Raw genomic sequence first — 17,614 nt, 5'->3', positions numbered from 1 at the left:
GCCATGCGCTGTGGGCTGCCGTGCCTTGAGAACGCCAAAGTGGCATATTGGACTTTGACCAAGGTGACCTTGGGCTGATCACTGCCTAGCCTACCCTACAGGGCTGTTGTGAGAAAAGTGGGGCGGGGGGAAGGCTGCCGTAGCTCCTTGGAGGATAAACCGGTAATAAATTCTAAATTGCACACTGGAATGCCAAGTGGCTGCACCCAGTCCATCTTTATCTGCATCCCTCCGAAAAGAACTTAAGAATATTGGAGCGGTTTACAGGCAAGAGAGAAAGTCAAGGCCAGGCTGCGGGTGTGGATCATTAATCACGTCCTGGGAGCTGTTAAACAAGATTGAAATCAAGATCTCGGGGAGGAGAGCTGGCCTTGCGGTAGCGAGCACGAACTGTCCCCTTTGCTAAGCAGGGTCTGCCTTGGTTTGCATTTGGATGGGGGACCAGATATGAGCACAGTGATATTCCCCCTCAGAGGATGGGGCCAGAGCTCAGTGGAAGAGCATCTGCTTGCATGCAGAACGCCCCAGGTTGAATCCCTGGCAGCATCTCCAGGTAGGGCTGGGAAAGACTCTGGCCTGAAACCTTGGAAAGTGACTGCTGGCCAGTGTCAACAGTACTGAGCTAGCTGGACCAAGGGTCTGACTCAGGATCCATCTTATTTATTTATTATTCTCTGTGCAAACCGCCCTGAGCCATTTGAGGAAGGGCGGTATAGAAATCTAATAAATAAAGGCAGCTTCCTATTGGCTAGTGACTGTAACGTTACTGGTGCGGAATGATGGACTCCCTTCTCCTGCCCCATGCCTGTGCCATTTTGTAGTGGTATGGGGCCACAGCTAAGTGGCAGAGCATTGGCTCTGCAGGCAAAAGATCGCAATTTTACTCCCTGGCAGCATCACCAAGTAGGGCTGGGAGAGACTTCTGCCTGAATCCTCGGAGAGCCGCTGCCAGCCGATACTCAGCTAAATGGACCAACGGTCTGACTCAGGATAAAGGCAGCTTCTTACATACACCACTCAAAAGGCTTTAGAAGACGGGGCTGGAGCTCAGAGCAGTTGTTTGCAGATTGGGCGGACTCGGTAGAAAGCAGCTTGCTATTCTCCTGTCTTGCTGCTCTGGGCCATGACCACTGGTGCATACTACCTGAGCGGCAGTCCTTTGGAGGTGGTGGAATCCTGCCACTGCCTGCTAAGATTCTCACCTCCAGGAATAACACAAACTGCAAACTAGCCCCAGCCAAAACAGATGACTTGGCTGGAAGTGTCGTTCCGGTTCTCTGATTCGGAATCCGATTCGGAATCCCTCCTTGTTAGTCAAACCTCCCCCCCACCCCCCCACGGCCCCAGCAGGGATTTCTCAAGGCCAGGAGGCAGCTTAGCCAAACAGCATGCATGCCCCACGTCAGGGGCGGCAGGAGGTCATCCTAATCTCCAAGGCAGAAATTCACAAAGCTGCACAACGGGCCTTATCTGCTCACCCAGGGACAGAGTAAGCATGGCCGTGATGCAAGGATAAGTCGTTTAAGGCATAGTTTCTCACCGTGGGGTGGGGGTGGGCAGACTCCGGCAGGGAGTAAGGACCGAGGGGAGAAGAGAATGACCAGTGAAGTGGACAGAGACTCACACACTCCATCTGGCCCCTTCCTCCTCTCAGAACGATGGTTAAAAAAAAAAATTGGCCAACTGTGCAATCCACAGCACTTTACAATACCCAACCATAATTGGGTGACTGCCAAAGAGTCCTGTGAAGTTCCAAAGTCTGCATACTCCCTATGCCAACTGAAGTTTGTCCGATTAGGGGAAAAGCCATTTTGTCTAATTTTGCACTTATTGGCTCTTTAATAAGGAAAAAAAAGCATTCATATAGATGACCTGGAGGTGTCAGCTGCCCCAAATGCCGCTGCTGCTTAGGGGCAGCAGAAAAAATTGACCATGTTTCACCTTTGCTGAGGTCGCTGCATTGGCTGCCAGTTCGCTTCCGGGTCCAATTCAAGGTGCTGGCTATCACCTATAGGGACCCCTTCAGTGTCTGGTGCCTGTGGACCTTCAGGACCGCCTCTCCCGTCCAACTTTGACCCACCCTGTGAGGTCGTCTCAGGTGGGCCTTCTCAGAGTTCCAGGCCCAGGGGAGGTACATGCTGCCCGGGCTCGTAGGAGGGTCTTCTCTGTTGTAGCCCCCTCCTTATGGAACACCCTGCCTCCTGAGATTCGGAATGCCACCTCCCTTAAGTCCTTAAAGAAGCTCCTAAAAACCTATTTATTTTGCTAGGTGTTTAGTTTTTAACGTGTGTGTGGGGGGGGATCTTTTTCTTTCCCCCTTTTCTTTCTCCCCCCCTTTCCTCCCTTCTTCTCTTGTCTTTGTCATAGGAACATAGGAAGCTGCCATATACTGCGTCAGACCATTGGTCCATCCTGCTCAGTACTGTCTTCACAGACTGGCAGCGGCTTCTCCAAGGCTGCAGGCAGGAATTTCTCTCAGCCCTATCTTGGAGCTGCTGCCAGGGAGGGAACTTGGAGCCCAGATGCTCTTCCCAGAGCGGCTCCATCCCTTAAGGGGAATATCTTACAGTGCTCACACTTCTAGTCTCCCATTCATATGCAACCAGGGCAGACCCTGCTTAGCTATGGGGACAAGTCATGCTTGCTACCACAAGACCAGCTCTCCTCTCCGTCGTTTTAATTTATGTAAACTGCCTCGAGTCAAAGGAAGTCAGGCGGTCAATAAATTTGCTAAATAAATAAACAAACCAACAAACCAACCAACAAATAAAAAAATTATAGCATTCTGCACTTTCCAGTTGCTTCACATAGACTATCTTCGCTATCCTCCTGGCAGCCCTGTAGGGGAGGCCAGCAATACGGTTTCCATATCTGAGAGGCTTGTTTAATTAAAGCCTCTCAGTGAGTTCATGGCCAAGACGAGATCTGAACCTTCCAGATCTCCGCTCATCTTCTTCCCCACTCTGCAAGGGTTATGTGGCATCGCCTTAATGCATTTGCTTTCCAGACCGTTTGCAACGAAGAGGAACCTAATTCACACCGCAGATTTAACTTATGGAAAAGATACTCGCCAGTTAAAACTCAAACAAACAATCTCACATGTAAACAGGAAGAAATAAAGCAACCAGCAAACATCCAGCATTCCGTGGTGCAGAATCGGAACTCCTTTCGTGACGTTAAGAGTCCTCAAAAGCCAACACAGAAGGAAAAATGCAACAGGCAAAGAGAACAGGTGTTCATCTCAATCGGTGAGGTTTTTCCGAGAACCTGTAAGCAGAACAACAATTCCCAGAATCTTCCAGCGTGAGACTGTAGGCATAAACTTAGCAGAAAGCGGTTACAAACCCATGCTCGTTCAGACAAGCCTGCCAGGGGAGAATCCTACATTTCCGAGAGCTGGCCACAAAGATTATCTCCTTCCCCGCACACAGCCTCTATCTTCCTCCCTGTTCTAGTATCAGGAGCAGCCAGAGACAGACTGAATGTGTTTCACGGCACAAAGATGTGCAGCCTCTGATCTAATCAGGTAGGGTGATTCTGCGTGCTGGAGGGCCATGTGCTCTCGAATTGCACGCAGACTATGCACACACACACCCCTTTAAACCTTCAATCAACTGGGGTGCTGAAAAGGAAAATCCGCATTGGATCTGGGATTTCTGTTTTTAAGCCTGAAAACTGGTGGGGAACTTGCAGCCCAACAGTCAAGCTTTCCCAGCTTGGTCGGCTATTATTCCCAACTTTCCTTAGTGCTCGGTTTCATGGGGAGACCGAGCAAATATTGTCGGGAAGCAAAGTTACCTCCAAGGTCCAGGTAAGAGCAAGAAGTCGAGGTCTGCACGCCCGTCCCACGAAGCGCAAGCAGCTGAATGACCGGGAGTGCATAGGGACAGGCTTTGCGAGAAGGAACTGGCCGTCCCCCTGGTGGAGACACAACACACTCACTCAGCATCCGTGGGGCAGAAGTTCTCCTGAAAGGGGACAGAGTCGAAAGACAGTGGAGTTGCCGCCGAGAGCCACATTGCTGGATCACGATGGAGCCACCAGAGGGAAACACATACTTTTCGACAACGGGTTTATCTGCTCTCGGAGACAGGGCGTAGGTCAAGGCGGCATATTTCTGTCATCGGTCGAGGGACATTCACAAGAGAAGGGAATCGGCTCAACGTCCCCTAACCAGCTTGAGAAAAACTGTATTGGCTTCATCTCCGGAGAGGAAACTGTCACCCAGAGACCCTGGCGGCTTTGAAAAAATAAATCTGAGAAAGAATTTGATCCCTGGAAGAATGCTTGACATTTACAGAGTGCATTCCAAGGCCTGGGAGCATTTTGCAGGCATAGTCTGAACTCAGCTGTGAGGTTTGCTGGGAAATCTGGTGCCAACTGCTACCGCTCGGTCTAATCTACCTTGCAGGGGGGTTGTAAGGATTAAAATAGCACGGTGAGTGGGGGGGGGCATGTGTGGAGAAGAGCTAGTCTTTTATTTATTTATTATTATTTTTTACATTTATATCCCGCTCTTCCTCCAAGGAGCCCAGAGTTTCATACTTGAAAGTTTCATACTACATACTTGAGTTTCTCCTCAGAACAACCCTGTGAAGTAGGTTAGGCTGAGAGAGAAGTGACTGGCCCAGAGTCACCCAGCTAGTTTCATGGCTGAATGGGGATTTGAACTCAGGTCTCCCCGGTCCTAGTCCAGCACTCTAAAGTAGTAAAGGTGTGCTGTCAAGTCGGTGTCCACTGTTCTGGAGACCACAGAGCCCTGTGGTTGTCTCTGGCGGAATACAGGAGGGGTTTACCATTGCCATCTCAGTATGAGATGATGCCTTTCAGCATCTTTGTATATCGCTGCTGCCCAATATAGGTGTTTCCAGCGGGGATTCGAACCGGCAACCTCTGGCTTGCTAGTCAAGTCATTTCCCCGCTGCATGCAGGTTACGTGGCATTGTCTTAATGCATTTGCTTTAAGGTGGCAGCAAGCATAAATAGGTTTCCTTTGCTAAGCAGGGATCACCTTTGTTTGCATTTGGATGGGTAACTACCTATGAGCACTGTAAGATATCCCTCTCATGGGATGGGGCCATAGCTCAGTGGTAGAGCATCTGCCTGCAGACGGCCCCAGGGTCACTCCCTGTAATCTGCATGGAAAGCGTGGGAAACACTCTTGCCCGACACCTTTGAGAGCTGCTGCCAGTCAGAGCAGACAATACTGAGCTGGATGGACCAATGGTCTGACTCAGTAAAAGACAGCTTCCTATGTTCCTCAAAGAGTAGGATAAAAATAAAATAAGCATTAGAGAGATAGTGTTATTTAGGACCACACGCACAGACACCCCAGCTGCTCCTTCTCCTCTGCAAAAAACCAGTATGAGAAGGGGGATAGCTGAAGGGGGAAAGGAATAGGTGATAAGACCCTTACTACAACCACTGCTTCACCTTCTGGCTATGCCCCTCTCCCCCCATAAGCTGCTTTCCTTCCAGCCAGTTCCTGACCAGTGGCTACGAGACCAGCAAAGTCTGGTCTCTGTAGCCTTCTCCCCATGCAGAGGCCAAGAGAGAGCGGCTTAGCTATCTAGCGCCACCTACAGCCCAATCCCATACCTCACAGGTTCTCAAACTCAGACCCCCAGACGTTGATGGACTACAGCTCCTACCATCACCCCCAGGCATAATGGCCAAAAACGGCTGGGCACACAAGTACGACAGAGAGTTATATTCCGCTTTTCAACCATAGTCCCCAGAGTGGTTTACATGGATATAAATAAATAAAGATGGCTCCCTGTCCCTAAAGGGCTCACCATCTAAATAAGAAACAGAAGACAGATGCCAGCAACAGCCACTGGAGGGATGCTGTGCTGGGGATGAGGACATAAGAAGAGCCTTGCTGGATCAGGCCCAAGGAGACCCATCTAGTCCAGCATCCTGTTTCACACAGTGGCCCGCCAGATGCTGCTGGAAGCCCACTGGCAGGAGTTTAGGGCATGCCCTCTCTCCTGCTGTTGCTCCCCTGCAACTGGTACTCAGAGGCTGGAGGTGACCTATAGCCCTCAGATTAGTAGATAGTCCTGTCCTCCATGAATTCGTCTGAGCCCCTTTTAAAGCCACCCAAGCTAGTGGCCATCACATCCTGTGGAAGAGAATTCCATAGATTAATTCTCCCTGTGTGAAAAAGTGCTTCCTATTGTCGGTCCTAGATTTCCCAGCCTTCAGTTTCATGGGATGACCCCTGGTTTTAGTGTTGTGAGAGAGGGAGAAAATTCTCTCTCTGTCCACTCTCTGCAGAGGAGAGCTGGTCTTGTGGTAGCAAGCATGACTTGTCCCCTTAACTAAGCAGGGTCTGTCCTGGTTGCATCTGAATGGGAGACTTGATGTGTGAGCACTGCAAGATATTCCCCTCAGGGGATGGAGCCGCTCTGGGAAGAGCAGAAGGTTCCAAGTTCCCTCCCTGGCTTCTCCAAGATAGGGCTGAGAGAGAATCCTGCCTGCACCCTTGGAGAAGCCGCTGCCAGTCTGTGTAGACAATACTGAGCTAGATAGACTAATGGTCTGGCTCAGTATATGGCAGCTTCCTATGTTCCTACTCCATGCATAATTTTTATACATCTCTATCACATCTCCCCATAGTCACCTCTTTGCCAAGCTAAAAAGCCCCAGAAGCTGGAGCCTTGCCTCATAAGGAAAGTGCTCCAGGCCCGTGATCATCTTGGTTGCCCTCTTCTGCACCTTTTCCGGGTCTACAATGACCTTCTTAAACTATGGTGACCAGAACTGTATGCAGGACTCCCAGTGTGGCCGCACCATCGTTTTGTACAAGGGCGTTATAACATCAGCAGTTTTATTTTCAATCCCCTTCCTAATGATCCCTAGCATGGAATTGGCCTTTTTCACAGCTGCCACCATTGAGTCAATGAGGAGAGGGCCAGTTGCTCTCCTGCTACTAAATAAAGAGGGATGGGGATCCACGTCTGAAAACCTTGTCCAGTGGGACCGACTCCCAAGTAAGTTAGTGGCACAAATGACCTCTGAGCAGGGGACTGCCACTCTCCACTACGCTGGGGGGGGGAGTTGTGGCCCTACTATTTGCTCTGGCGCCTCAAACATAAGGATTAGTGAAGGAAGTCTAAAGCTACATGAAAAGGGTCAACCTTCCAAGGTTTTTAAAATTGCTTTAAAGTATTTTAAATGGCTTCCCATTGTTTTTAAATTGGTTTTTAATTGTTTTAAGCAGTGTGTTTTAAATTGTGTTTGTTTTTATGCCTGTTGACCGCCCAGAGCCTTTGGATGGGGCGGTCCACAAATGTAATTAATTAATTAATTAATTAATTGGCCAGCTCCAGCAAGCCAAGCCAAGCCACATGCTTGGCCAACATGCTGAAAGGCAGGTTTATGCTGCGTAGGTGCCTCCTTGTTTGCTGCGCACCAAGAGCACAGATTAGGATCGGCAAGGCTGGGCTGACTCACGATTCTGCAGATGGCCATTTAATGCTTGGCTGGGCTTCAGATCCCGTTTCCAGGCCCTTCAGGGGCTCAAGTCACAGAGATGCCAGACCCATAAGCATCTTTGTCCATGCCCAACGTCACACGTCCCTCAACCAGCGATGACAGCCACAGGACGACTTCAAACGTTGAGGGACGTTCAGTCACCTCCTTGCCAGAAACCTGAGCTGGCTTTCTTCTGCATTGAACTGTCCCTTAACTTTTTATTTTATTTTATACATTTTTATACCACCCCAAACCAGAGTCCCAAACTAGGCAACTCTCCACACTGTTTTGTTTTTTCCTGGGAAAGGGAAAGAGGATGGGCACCAAATTCCAAGCGTCGGTTTGCTCAGATTCCAACCAGTGTTCCCCCTATCAGGGACTCCCAGTTGTTGTTGACTACAACTCCCAGAATCCCCACTCATTGCAGCTGGGGATTCTGGGAGTTGTAGTCAACAACATCCGGGAATCCCTCTTAGAGGGAACACTGATTCCAACATGCAGATTTTTGTTCCAAACTAAATATAGAAATTAAAAACCTACTGGGTCCTATGATCATAGGAAGCCACCTTATACAGTGTCAGACCCTTGGTTCCTTTAGGAACATAGGAAGCAGCCATATACTGAGTCAGACCATTGGTCTATCTAGCTCAATATTGTCTTCACAGAGTGGCAGCGGCTTCTCCAAGGTTGCAGGCAGGAATCTCTCTCAGCCCTCTCTTGGAGATGCTGCCAGGGAGGGAACTTGGAACTTAGATGCTCTTCCCAGAGCGGCTCCATCCCCTGAGGGGAATATCTTACAGTGCTCACACTTCTAGTCTCACATTCATATGCAACCAGGGTGGACCCTGCTTAGCTAAGGGACAAGTCATGTTTGCTACCTCAAGACCAGCTCTCCTCTCCAATTAGCTCAGGACTGTCTACACAGACTGACAGCAGCTCTCTATGGTTTCAGGCAGGGGTCTCTCCCAGCCCTACCTGGAGATGCTGCCAGGGAATGAACCTAGGACCTTCTGCAAGCAAGCAGATGTTCTTCCCAGAGCGGCCCCATCCCCTAAGGGGAATATCTGACAGTGCTCACACATGTAGTCTCCCATTCAAATGCAAACCAGGGCGGACCCTGCTTGGCAAAGGAGACAAGTCATGCTTGCTACCACAAGACCAGCTCTTACCCTTCTGAGCTTCGTGAAAAAGAAGCCAAAACACCCTTCGACAACTCAGCATAGGATTTTATAAAGGGTCTTGTGAATCTGTAGTCACTGAAGTGAGCAATTCCTTCCACTAGCTAGATGGCTCTAGGCCTTCATATCAGCCTCTGGGGTGCAGAAGGCACTGGGTTTCCTAGATCTGCCCTCCTAAAAAAACCTTCCCAAGAGCCCTTGTGCTCGACCTACAGAACCTCATTACTGAACCTTCAACCGTCACATGGTATCCCCAGCTCCGGAAAGCCTTTGAGAGATTACATAATGTTCACATCTGAAACCAAGGAACTCCAGAGAAAAGAATAAATTGGGCACAGCAGGACGATATAGCTGGACATTACAAATCTGAAACCCTCCACTTTTAACTTCAAACTGTGTTTCCTCGCAAAGAGTCCATCCTGCCTCCCAAGTGAGATAATCTCCAGAGGCCTTTCCCACTTACCCCACCCGCCAAGGTCAGGCAGATTGTTACTGGAGGGTCTTTTCTATCGTAGCACCCAGACTCATGAACTCTCTCCTTAAGACATGGTTGCATCTCGGTTACCCATGAAGTGCCAGGCACAGCACCGACTGGCTGCAAACCGGTACCGTCACTAACCCACCTCCCCTTTCCTGTGCAGTATTTCATGGTTTTAAAGTTCTCTTCCTAGACAGGGTTGCATGGTACCATACAGGTGTCCGGATCCCACTCCATCCTCAAGCATCTGAGGAGTCCCCCGCATCATTTTACTGAATTCCCTCCACACCAAACATAATAACCAACCATACCTTCAGCTGTCTCCCTCCAAATGCCCCTCCTGTCTCCCCAAAATTAGATGAGGACTTTCTCCTCACATTTTCCCTCTGTCTGCACCCCTAGTATGATATAGTTCCCTGCTATGTGCCGGGCACAGCACTGTCTCCTCTCCCAGAGGAGTTTTCCTCCCATCGTTTTAAAATCAAATTCTGCTTCCTAATTTCTTAAAACAGGACAAATGTATACTTAATTGAATGAATGCGCATCTGGTGTTTTGTTTTGTTCTTAATGGGGAAAAAGGGCAGGCTGTCTGCTTGATATGGGGAAGGGAGAAGAGGAAGGCAAAACAACACAGAGATGTGCACCTTGATTTGCACATCTGTATTAACCCTTTCCTTCTATAGGAAATTACAAATACGATGAATATTTATATACTGCTTTCCAACAAAAGTTGCCAAAGCATTTTACAGATAGATAGATAGATAGATAGATAGGCTCCCTGTCCCCAAAGGGCTCACAATCTTAAAAGAAAAAAGATAAACCCAAACAACAGCCACTGGAGGGATGCTGTGCTGGGGATGGATAGGGCCAGTTGCTCTCCCCCTGCTAAATAAAGAGAATCATCACTTTTTAAAAGGTGCCTCTTGGTTCAGTTGTCCAGACCTGTCCTCATGGAGGACAGGTCTATCAATGGCTATGGGCCACCTCCAGCCTCAGAGGCAAGATCCCGCTCAATACCAGTTGCAGGGGAGAAACAGCAGGAGAGAGGACATGCCCTCACCTCTTGCCTGTGGGCGCCCCAGAGGCATCTGGTGGGCCACGGTGTGAAACAGGATGCTGGACTAGATGAGCCTTGGGCCCAGTGTTCCCCCTAACAGGGAATCCCAGATGCTGCTGACTACAACTCCCAGAATCCCCAGCCAAAGGCCATCATAGCTGGAGATGCTGGGTGTTGTAGTCAACATCTTGAATTTCCTGCTAGAGGGAATGCTGCTCCAGCAGGGCTGTTCTTATGTTCTAGTTAGCAGGTTACTGAAAATGTTCCAGTGGGAACATTGTTGAAAAACTGTATATAAATATTAATAATAAGTATCTCCTAATGAAAACACCCAAAGGCAAACTTCTAGAAGATTTGCAGCTCACCCACAGAGAGAGACAAGGCTGTTTCTATTCCCAAATCACATTTTGTTTATGTACTTTAAGGACCAAAAGATTTGCACGTGCCTCTCCAAATGACAGGAAGCAGAAGATATTTAAACCCCTGCCCCAAAAGCCCAGTTGTGAAAGCCACAACCATCAGCACCAAAACACCTTAGAGCCCCAGTCAAGTTTCCCCGGCTACCTGCGTCACTCCCCAATTGGATTAAAGAGCCTGACTTGGGCTCTAACATTCCCACTCCACTGCCAAGAAGCAATTTAAAAAGCTCTACAAATCTTTCCCTGCTCCCCCTACAGCAGGCCTGCACAGCATAAGGCTGTATATAAATATTAATAATAAGTATCTCCTAACAAAAACACCCAGAGGCAAACAAAGGCAGACCTGGCCCGCAGGAACTTTTTCTTTTTTGCTTTTCTTTTTCTTTTCTTTTGCTTTTTTTTTTTGGTATCCTGCAGTAGGAACCATGAACAGCAGGATCCATGAAGAGCTCTCAGACTGCATGCCTAGAATCGAAGCTTAAAAGCAACTGTGACTGAGGAAGAGAAGAATACCTGGTATTTATTTGGGGCTGGCATGCACCCCACTGACTGAGCAGGGATGGGGCCTATTTTATGGGCACTCCTTGGTTAAAATTGTGGGTCCCTTGACAGAGGGAAAAATCCATAAGTAACTAACAGTTGCTTTCATTGATGTTGTTAATAATTTTAATGTCATAATGCACGGAAAACTGACCTCAGCCCCTGCATGCCAAGTCGTGATTGGTTCTGGCCCACTGGGGCATTTGAGTTGTGCGCCCCGGCCCTACAGGAACATAGGAAGCTGCCTTCCTATGGCCAGTCACGTATCTCTCGGCCTAACCAACCTCACAGGGTTGTTGTGAGGATAAACATAACCATGCGCACCGCTCTGAGCTCCTCGGAGGAAAAAGCGGGATATAAATGTTAATAAATAAATAAAATAAAAATAAACTAGCTGGGCTGGGCGCAGAGCATCCGGGCCTCTAGTTCTCCGCCTGCCTACCGCCACCGTTTTCTTCCCCGCCTGCCTGTGTCCTCTCTAATTTTATTTAATCTGTGTTCGGAATGAGTTTTGTTCTGGGTGGCAGTATCAAGGCACTGTGAGTCCACATGCATCCTGATTTAACCTGAGCGGGATCTGAGCGGGATCTGACTGAGCAGACATCAATAAACATGTGAGTGCACGCACATGCGCACACCTTAGAGGGAACACTGCCGCCCACCTCCACCGTTCCCCCCCCCCCACCATGTTTCCCACCTCGCCTGCCAGAGTTTTCCTCTCCCCCTACTGGCAGCTCACTCACAAACTCTCACGACAAACTGCTACACATGGAATTAGCGATTGGTATGCCTTGGAGAAATGTATACAGGTTGAGTATCCCTAATCCGGACATCCGAAATCTAGAATGCTCCAAAATCCGGAAACCGCCACAGCTTTTTTTTTTTTTTAGTAAGTACAAAACATTATTTTCACATGAAATCTGCATTTCATCTCCACCTAAAACCTAAAATTTCATCTCCACCTAAAATGCCATGTCTGAATTTCATCTGAATTTCATCTCCACCTAAAATGCCATGCAAATGCTAACATGACCAGCAACATTATTATGTTGAAAATTTTCTCACAATTAGTTTTCATTACATTTACAGCTACCTGTAGTTATTGTAAATTCAATGTTTGTTTTTATACTTTAAATAAAACCTAAAAAAATAAAATATAGTGTACAGTAACCTTTTGTGTCTAGACTTGGATCTCATTATAGAGATAATTACAAGATAATTACAAGATCCCATTACAAGATATCTCATTACAGTATGCAAATATTCCAAAATCCAGAAAAGTCCGAAATCCAGAACGCTTCTAGTGCCAAGCAGTTTGGATAAGGGATACTCAACCTGGATAAAGATAAATATAGATTCAGACCACTGGTCTATTTAGCTCAGTATTGCCTACACTGACTGGCAGTGATTTCCAGCTCAGGAGCCTTTCCCAGCCCTACCTGGAGATGCTGCCAAGGAGTGAACCTTGGACTTCCTGCATGAAAAAACAGACGCTCTACCACGGAGCAATAGCACTATCTCCAGGACCACAAAGGAACGAGCAACAAGTCACGTCACTAAGCTGACAATGCCATGAGTATCAGGTATCTGGCATCAAGATATCCCAGCGGGGAGGGCGGCACCCACCACCCAAAGATGGACATACCCTGCTCTCCTAGTCCTGACTTGCATCTCCAGGATTCCTTCCAAACAGCTTCATCCCTGGCTGTGGTTCGAGACCACAGAAAACAAGTGTACATCAGCTAGCTTAGTAAAAGGGAGATAGGAAGCTGCTTTCTACAGAGTCAAACCATTGGTTCACCTAACTCATTATTGTCCACACTGACTGGCAGCGGCTCTCCAAGGCTGCAGGCAGGAGTCTTTCCCAGCCCTGCCTGGAGATGCAGCCAGGGAGCGAACGTGGGGCCTTCTGCATGCCAAGCCGATGCTCTGCCATTGAGCGATGGAAGCTGCCTTATACAGAGTCAGACCCCGGTCTGTTTAGCTCAGTATTGTCTGCACTGACGGGCAGCAGCTCTCCAAAGTTCCAGGCAGGAATCTCTCCCAGCCCTGCTCAAGGGAGACGCTGCCAAGGGAGCGAACTGGAGGACCTTCTGCATTCAAGCTTAGGGAACGGGCAGCTAAGGGGAACATCTTACATTGCTCACATGCAGTCTCCCATCCAAATGCCAACCAAGGCAGATCCTGCTTTGCAAAGGGGGAAATTAATGCTCGCTGTCACAAGACCCAGCTCTCATTCTCTTAGCAGTGGGGAGCAGCTGGGGGTCTCTGATGTCCCTTTCCAGAACCATGGGCTGCCGGGTCGTGGCCGGGGTTTCACCTCTACGTGAGCGCGGAGCGAGGGCTCAGCAATCCGGCCTCGCTGCTCACTCTCCCACCGAATTCAGCGGGGCTTACCTCCGAGTAAACCCGCCCAGGCAGTCCACAGGCTGCAACAGCTGCGCTCACAGCACTGGTAGCCTTTCTCTGAATCCCAGCTGCAGCGGGGCGTGTGGTCGAAGGGCCCTCGTGGCTTGGGAAATGTCCTCTGCACATGCTCAGAAGCTCTCTCGCCCCGCACTCCCCCTGTTCTGCAGGCCACCCCTGGCCACGAAGCCCCAAAGAAGCCCTCTGTGCTTTCAAGTTCAACCCTCCCTCCGGGCCTATTTGCCCCTATTTATTCCTCCAGCCCCGCCACCGGTCCTGACTTGCCTTCCAAAGTCCGAGGAGACCGACCAGCGGCAGCCGGCGGACTTCCAGCCAACCATAGAGCGCGCAGAGCAGAGCAGCCCCAGGAAGACGACCCCCCCCCCGGCACCATAGAGTGAGGGAGGAGCCGGGCGGCAGCGATTACGACACTTCCGGCTCCAAAATAGCACGTGCAAAGCTAGAAGGTTTGAATAAGTCGCACGGAGACTTTGGTGCTCAGAGACTTTAATGTTTCAGAGACTTCCCCCCGTTTCTAACGCGGGTCCTTTGAATGTGAATGTTTTTGTTTCTTTGCTTCTTTATTAAACATTTAAAACTGCGAGTCTTCTCCTGCCTGCAAGTCAGTAGAGCCACATGGCTTCTGTCTGCAGCTGGGTGCGGGGTTTCTTTATTTGAAAGCTGCTTTTTTGCTGCCAGCCCGAGACCAGGGTGGGCAGGATTTATAAACCGTTCTAAGCTCAAGGGCACGATTTGTGTATTTATAAAACTACCTTCCAGGGGAGGAATCTATCTAATATGGTGTTTTTTTTAAATTATCTATTGTGATTTCTATCTGTTTTATGAATCTTAAATGTTTTATGTGTTATATTATGTTTTATTCTGTACACTGCCTAGAGATTAGGGAGAGGAGAGCTGGTCTTGTGGTAGCAAGCATGATTTGTCCCCTTAGCTAAGCAGGGTCTGCCCTGGTTGCATTTGAATGGGAGAATTGATGTGTGAGCACTGGAGAGGTTCTCCTCATGGGATGATGCCACCCTGGTCATGAGCAGAAAGTTCCAAGTTCCCTCCCTGGCAGCATCTCCAAGATAGGGCTGAGAGAGGCTCCTGCCTGCAACATTGGAGAACATAGGAAACTGCCATATACTGAGTCAGACCATAGGTCTATCTAGCTCAGTATTGTCTTCACAGACTGGCAGCGGCTTCTCCATTCATATGCAACCAGGGCAGACCCTCCTTAGCTATGGGGACAAGTCATGCTTGCTACCACAAGACCAGCTCTCCTCTCCCGCTGGCTTCTCAGTAGACAAAACTGAGCTAGATGGACCTATGGTCTGATTCACTATATGGCAGCTTCCTATGTTCTATATTAGGTGGTATAGAAATCCAATAAATAAATAAATACCACATTTCTCTAACGCCCCATACAAGACGTCTCTGGGCAGTTCACAATCTGATAACCATTAAAACATTAACATGATGTTTAAAACAATCTAAAATACAAATAAAAACCCAAACCCAAAGCTGGCTGTAAACACTGGCTTATAAACACATTAATCCTTTAAAACTGCAAGCCTGGCAGTCTTAAAGGATTAATGTGTTTATAAACCAGTTTTTGGAGCAACTGACATGCTTTTTAAAGCCACTGTTTCAGCCTCAGGCTCAGCCTATGGCTTGTATCAGCACTGGAATTTGCAGTCACAGGGACCTTTTTAAAATGTTTAAAACCCTAGTCTTAATTGTTTTCAGAAGCTGCTGGTTCTGTTTTCCCCAGTGATTTTTCTGCTAAAGAAAAATTCCCTTCCTCAAACTTATTTTCTTACGTCAAGAGAAAAGTTGTGATAGCTATACGATCCTCCCCATCTCTGGCAATTTTCAAAAAACACCTGAAAACCCATCTTTTCACCCAAGCTTTCTCAGCTTCCTAAATTTTGGGGGTTTTAATATCTGGTTTATTTTAAAATTAAAAACCCAATTTTTGAGTTTTTAATCATTGTAATTGTTTAATTGTTGTTTTAAAATGTTTTTAAATTGTTAATTGTTATGTTGATTTTAATTTGTTTTAGCTCTTTACTGTTTTAGTGGTTTGTTTTAATTGTAAACCGCCCTGAGCCATTTTGGAAGGGTGGTATACAAATCAAATCAAATAAATAAAATAAATAATAAATATGAGAATGAGTCTGCTTTTTCCTGTCCTGCTCTGCATCTGGTCTGTTTTTTAACGGATTTAGAATTGGGGTGGATGACACCATCACAAACTATGCTGTTAAGGTGTCTCCGTGTGTCACTCACTACAAGTGCACAAATTTGGTTGCGATCGGTTAGGCAGTTCACAGGTTAGCCCACTAGCACCTCTTGTCTGCCATCTTGAATTAGGGTCAGTGTTCTCTCTAACAGGGATTCCCAGATGTTGTCGACTACTATCCCCCAGAATCCCCAACTGCAATGGCTTTTGCTTGGGGATTCTGGGAGTTGTAGTCAACAACATCTGGAAATCCCTGTTAGAGGGAGCACTGATTGGGGTGGATGACATCATCACAAACCATTTCCCATTGAGGTGTCCTTATGTGTCTCTACAATTGTACCCAATTTGGCTAATATTGGTCCAGGCATTACAAAGTTGATAGTGGGGGGACACAGGGAATGCCAGGTGATCTCATAAGCCTACTGGCAAGCTGGCTAATAACCAGTTCCAAATGTCTGCTGCTGGGGTGTGTGCGCTGGCAGCTGACATCTCAGATCTCACTTGGGTGGCCTCCATGCTTTTGTGCAGTGGCAGGGTCGCCATATTCAAGCTCCCCAAATCTGGGTGGCCTAATTTGCATATTATGCAAAACATGCATCAACTAATTTGCATTTTTGTTTATTTGACAGATTTTTATATTTTCTCCTCCATGTGATCGGATCCAGAGTACAAGCCGGGCAGTGCATCTGAAATCCGTGTAAATCTGGATGGAATTTAGCAGCGGGGTGGAGGAACCAAAATCCAGGGGCTACCCTATGGGGACATGGCAAACCTATGTAGCGGCTATTTCCCCTCCAACTGCCCAGAAACAACTCAATGCCTGGTGCATTGTGGGAATATAAGATGGCGGCCACCAACACCTCTAATGTATAGAGGACAGCAGCTGGTGGAAGGAGCTACAACAAAAGGTTCTCATTGCTGTTACCACCAGAATAAGCCCCTCAGGGGCCCTATGGAACTCTGGGGAGACACTAGATAGCAATTTCAGAGGGCCCCTAACCCTAGAACAGGGGTTCCAAACCTGTGGCACGCCAGATGTTGCTGAACTACAACTGCTATTGTGTTAGGCTGCTGTCAGCTAGCTCTGGTGGAAGGGCCAGGAGGAACGCCTTGACTCACCAGCCCCCTGGAGGATCTGTTGTCCAGCTATGGCTGAGGTCCTCCTCCACCAGGTAGCCCCACTCTTCTGTGCTTTGGGAAAGCTCTGTTGGAACAGACCTGCTTCAATTGGTGGCCCTGCCTAAGCTGTAGTTCCTACCACTGCCCACAAGAGGTTCTCCTGCTCAAAGACTGAGTACAGTTTTCTGTATGTCCTTCAAGTCCAGTTTGCATTTATTTTCTATGGAAGATAAACAGCTGTCCAGGAGACTGTACATCTGCATCCTGGATTTGTTTTGTGAGAGTTCTCTTTGCGTCCCGAGATATCTAAGGGTCCATTTGGACATGTAGCCCACGAGCCCGGCCCACAAAATCTGGCCATTGGGACCATCTCAGGGGAGGAATGCTCATAATGATTTTTTTTTTGTTATTATTATTATTTTGCAGCAATCTACCCCCACACACACCACACACCACCCCACACACCCCAAGATGGAAAACAGGTGATAGCATGGTTGCACTCACAATTGTTGTGTGTTACCATCACTTCTTTCTCCCTACCCCACAAACAATTAGGGTAACACTGTGGTTATTTCTGCACTGAGGAAAGGTTAGGGCAAAATGCACCAATGGTTATACTCTCTCTCTAGAATCATATTTGGAGGACATTCAAGAGAGACAGCGTGGTGTAGTGGTTAGAGTGCTGGACTAGGA

General features: G+C 48.1%; 1 protein-coding gene across 5 annotated transcripts in view; it reads right to left on the bottom strand.

The window, feature by feature from the left end:
- The window catches only part of TMLHE (trimethyllysine hydroxylase, epsilon), a 38,963-nt gene extending 25,042 nt beyond the window's left edge, over positions 1 to 13,921 (bottom strand). Inside the window, exons 1-3 of one of the 5 annotated variants that reach the window (XM_053274354.1) lie at positions 13,549 to 13,887; positions 3,799 to 3,968; positions 3,100 to 3,267 (exon numbers count right to left, since the gene is read on the bottom strand). In XM_053274354.1, coding sequence (XP_053130329.1) covers positions 3,100 to 3,101 — 2 coding nt within the window. In that variant the 5' untranslated portion in view covers positions 3,102 to 3,267; positions 3,799 to 3,968; positions 13,549 to 13,887. Of the gene's footprint in view, positions 1 to 1,941; positions 1,960 to 3,099; positions 3,268 to 3,798; positions 3,969 to 4,058; positions 6,314 to 13,548 lie in introns of those variants that run through there. The other 4 variants (XM_053274352.1, XM_053274351.1, XM_053274355.1 and 1 more) reach the window with 4 other exon arrangements.
- Between the last annotated feature and the right edge of the window lie 3,693 nt (positions 13,922 to 17,614).

The sequence above is a fragment of the Hemicordylus capensis genome, chromosome 11 (genome assembly GCF_027244095.1).
Source record: "Hemicordylus capensis ecotype Gifberg chromosome 11, rHemCap1.1.pri, whole genome shotgun sequence".
Taxonomy (NCBI): domain Eukaryota; kingdom Metazoa; phylum Chordata; class Lepidosauria; order Squamata; family Cordylidae; genus Hemicordylus; species Hemicordylus capensis.
The sequence above is the reverse complement of the archived record's forward strand: the minus strand, read 5'-3'. Positions and strand labels throughout refer to the sequence as shown.